The sequence below is a fragment of the Penaeus chinensis genome, chromosome 35 (genome assembly GCF_019202785.1).
Source record: "Penaeus chinensis breed Huanghai No. 1 chromosome 35, ASM1920278v2, whole genome shotgun sequence".
NCBI lineage: Eukaryota > Metazoa > Arthropoda > Malacostraca > Decapoda > Penaeidae > Penaeus > Penaeus chinensis.
The window spans coordinates 24,259,694-24,262,193 of record NC_061853.1 but is presented as its reverse complement, the minus strand read 5'-3'; the positions used below and the strand labels follow the sequence as shown (position 1 = coordinate 24,262,193).

Sequence of the window (2,500 nt, the reverse complement as noted above, 5' to 3'; positions counted from 1 at the left end):
TCGATTCTTTCTTGTTTTGAGTACTATCACATTACTTTTTATGGTACTTAATATCGTTGCTTTAACTATATTGCTTTTACAAACACTACAATTAAACTTTATTTTCATTATTGTTAATATTATTATTACTTTTATCATTATTATTATCAAGTACTATTAAAATTATTATTCATCTTTATCATTATCATTATCATTATTGTCATCATTATTATTATTATTAGCATCATCAGTATTGTCATTTTCATTATTATCATTATTATTATTATTATTATTATTATTATTATTATTATTATTATTATTATTATTATTATTATTATTATTACTACTACTACTATCAATGATACAATTATCATTATTATAATATCTTTATTATCCTTATTATTACCATTATAATTATCATTATCACTATTATTATGATGATCATTATCATCATTGCTCATAATTCAAATGATTATTAGTATCATCACCGATACCATAACCATCACAATCATGATCATCTCCATTTTCTTCAGTCACCCCATTCTCATCCACATTTTCAGTCTCCCCCATTCCCTTCTTCCCCCAATTCCATCTTTTCCCCCTCCCTCCTTCTATCATTCCCTCCTCCCTCCTTTCCCTGTTTCCTCCTCCCTCCTTCCTCAGCTCCCTGCTGTCTCATTTTCCCCGTTCCCTTATTCCGCCTTTTCCAATTCCCAAATGTTCACTTCCCTCGTTCCTTCCGTCCCGTCTCCCTTTTCCACGTTCTATCTCTCCGTGAACATTTGGTTGTCCCTCTCGTAGGTAATCCAGAGGTTGGAGAGGTTTCTTTCCCTCCTCCTTCTTTCTTCCTCTCTCCCCCTTCCTGCCTCCTTCCCTTTTTCCCTACCTCCCCCCTTCTCCACCTCCTTTCCTTTCCGGGTACATCTGTTGGTCCTCCGCCCCCCCCCCCACACTCTCTTCCCCCTACTTCCATCCACCTTCACCCCTTCCCCAACTTCTAAAACCCTTCCTCCTCCTTCCCTCTTACCCCTCCCTCCCCTTTTCCTTCCACCCCTCTTACCTATCTGTAAACACCTCCTCCTTCCATCCCCCCTCTCCCCCAATCCCTCCCCCCAACTTCCCTCCATCCTCCCCTCTCCCACTTCCTTCCCCTACCCCTCCCTCCTTTCTTCCCCCCCTCCCCCCCTCTTACCTATCTGTAAACACCTCCTTCCATCACCCTCTCCCCCAACTTCCCTCCATCCTCCCCTCTCCCACTTCCATCCCTTACCCCTCCTTTCTTTCTTCCAACCCCCCTCCCTCCTCCTCCTCCCCTACCCAAGCCCTCTTCCCTCCTGCCCTCTTACCTCTCCGTGAACACCTGCTGGTCCCTCCCGCAGGTAATCCACAAGTTGGACAGCCCGCCGGTCGACGCGTCCAACAGCCTCGTCACCTCCTGCAGTCTCGCTCGCGCCCACTCGCCCCGACGCCCACACACCATCTGGGGGGGAAGGGGGGGAGGGGGGTTAGATGGGTAGATAAATTACAAATAATTTTACTGGTTTTGAGAGCTTGTGGTTGGGGTGGTTGAGGTATGGTGTATAGGGTGTTGTTATTGTTATTGTTATTGTTATTGTTATTATTATTTGTTATCACTAAAATATATGCATATTCATGATGATGATGATGGTGATGATAATGATGATGATGTCGATGACAAAAATTATACTGAATGTGATAATAACAATAACTATGACAATGATAACGATAATGACAATGGCAATTATAACAACAAATCAACAACAAAACTAACAAAATCAAGTTAAAAACAAGAAAAGAAATGAAACAAACCCTAACACATACATGCACACGCGGTCTACATCATTACCGTCTTGCTGTGAGGTCCCTCGCAAGAACAGCCTTTGTACGCGGATCATTAGTCCATAGCTAATTCTTTCCCTTCTCTTTGCATGTTCCCGTTTCCCGTTTTCCCTTTATTTCCCATTTTCTTTTTGGCGTGTTTCGGTTTTACGTTTTCTTTTTCCCCTTTTCTGTTATGATTTTTGTTTTCTGTTATTTTGTTGTTGTTTTATTTTAGGGGGTAAGCAATATTATCATTATCATCACTATCGTTATTATAATCATTATTATTATCCTTGTCACTATTATTATCATTATTATTATCATTATTATTATCATTACTATTATTATTATTATTATTATTATATCATATCATTATTTTCATCTTCATCATCATTGTTATTATCATTACTATTATTGTTGTTGTTATTATTATTATTATCATTATTATTATCATTATTATTATTATTATCATTATTGATATTACTATTATTATTATTATTATTGTTATTATTATTATTATTATTATCATTATTAACATCATTATCCTTATTAATGTTGTTATTGTTATCACTTCCATCATCATCATCACTTTTATTATCATGAGTATTATTATATTATCATAATTATTATTATCAACCCAATTGCCACGGATTATATTTTTTTGTTCCATGTATTCTTT

General features: G+C 37.2%; 1 protein-coding gene across 1 annotated transcript in view; it reads right to left on the bottom strand.

Moving 5' to 3' along the window:
• Positions 1–1,459, bottom strand: part of LOC125044100 — a 10,178-nt gene extending 8,719 nt beyond the window's left edge. The window contains exon 1 of the mRNA XM_047640551.1: positions 1,326–1,459. Coding sequence (XP_047496507.1) covers positions 1,326–1,459 — 134 coding nt within the window. The remainder of the gene's footprint in view (positions 1–1,325) is intronic.
• Between the last annotated feature and the right edge of the window lie 1,041 nt (positions 1,460–2,500).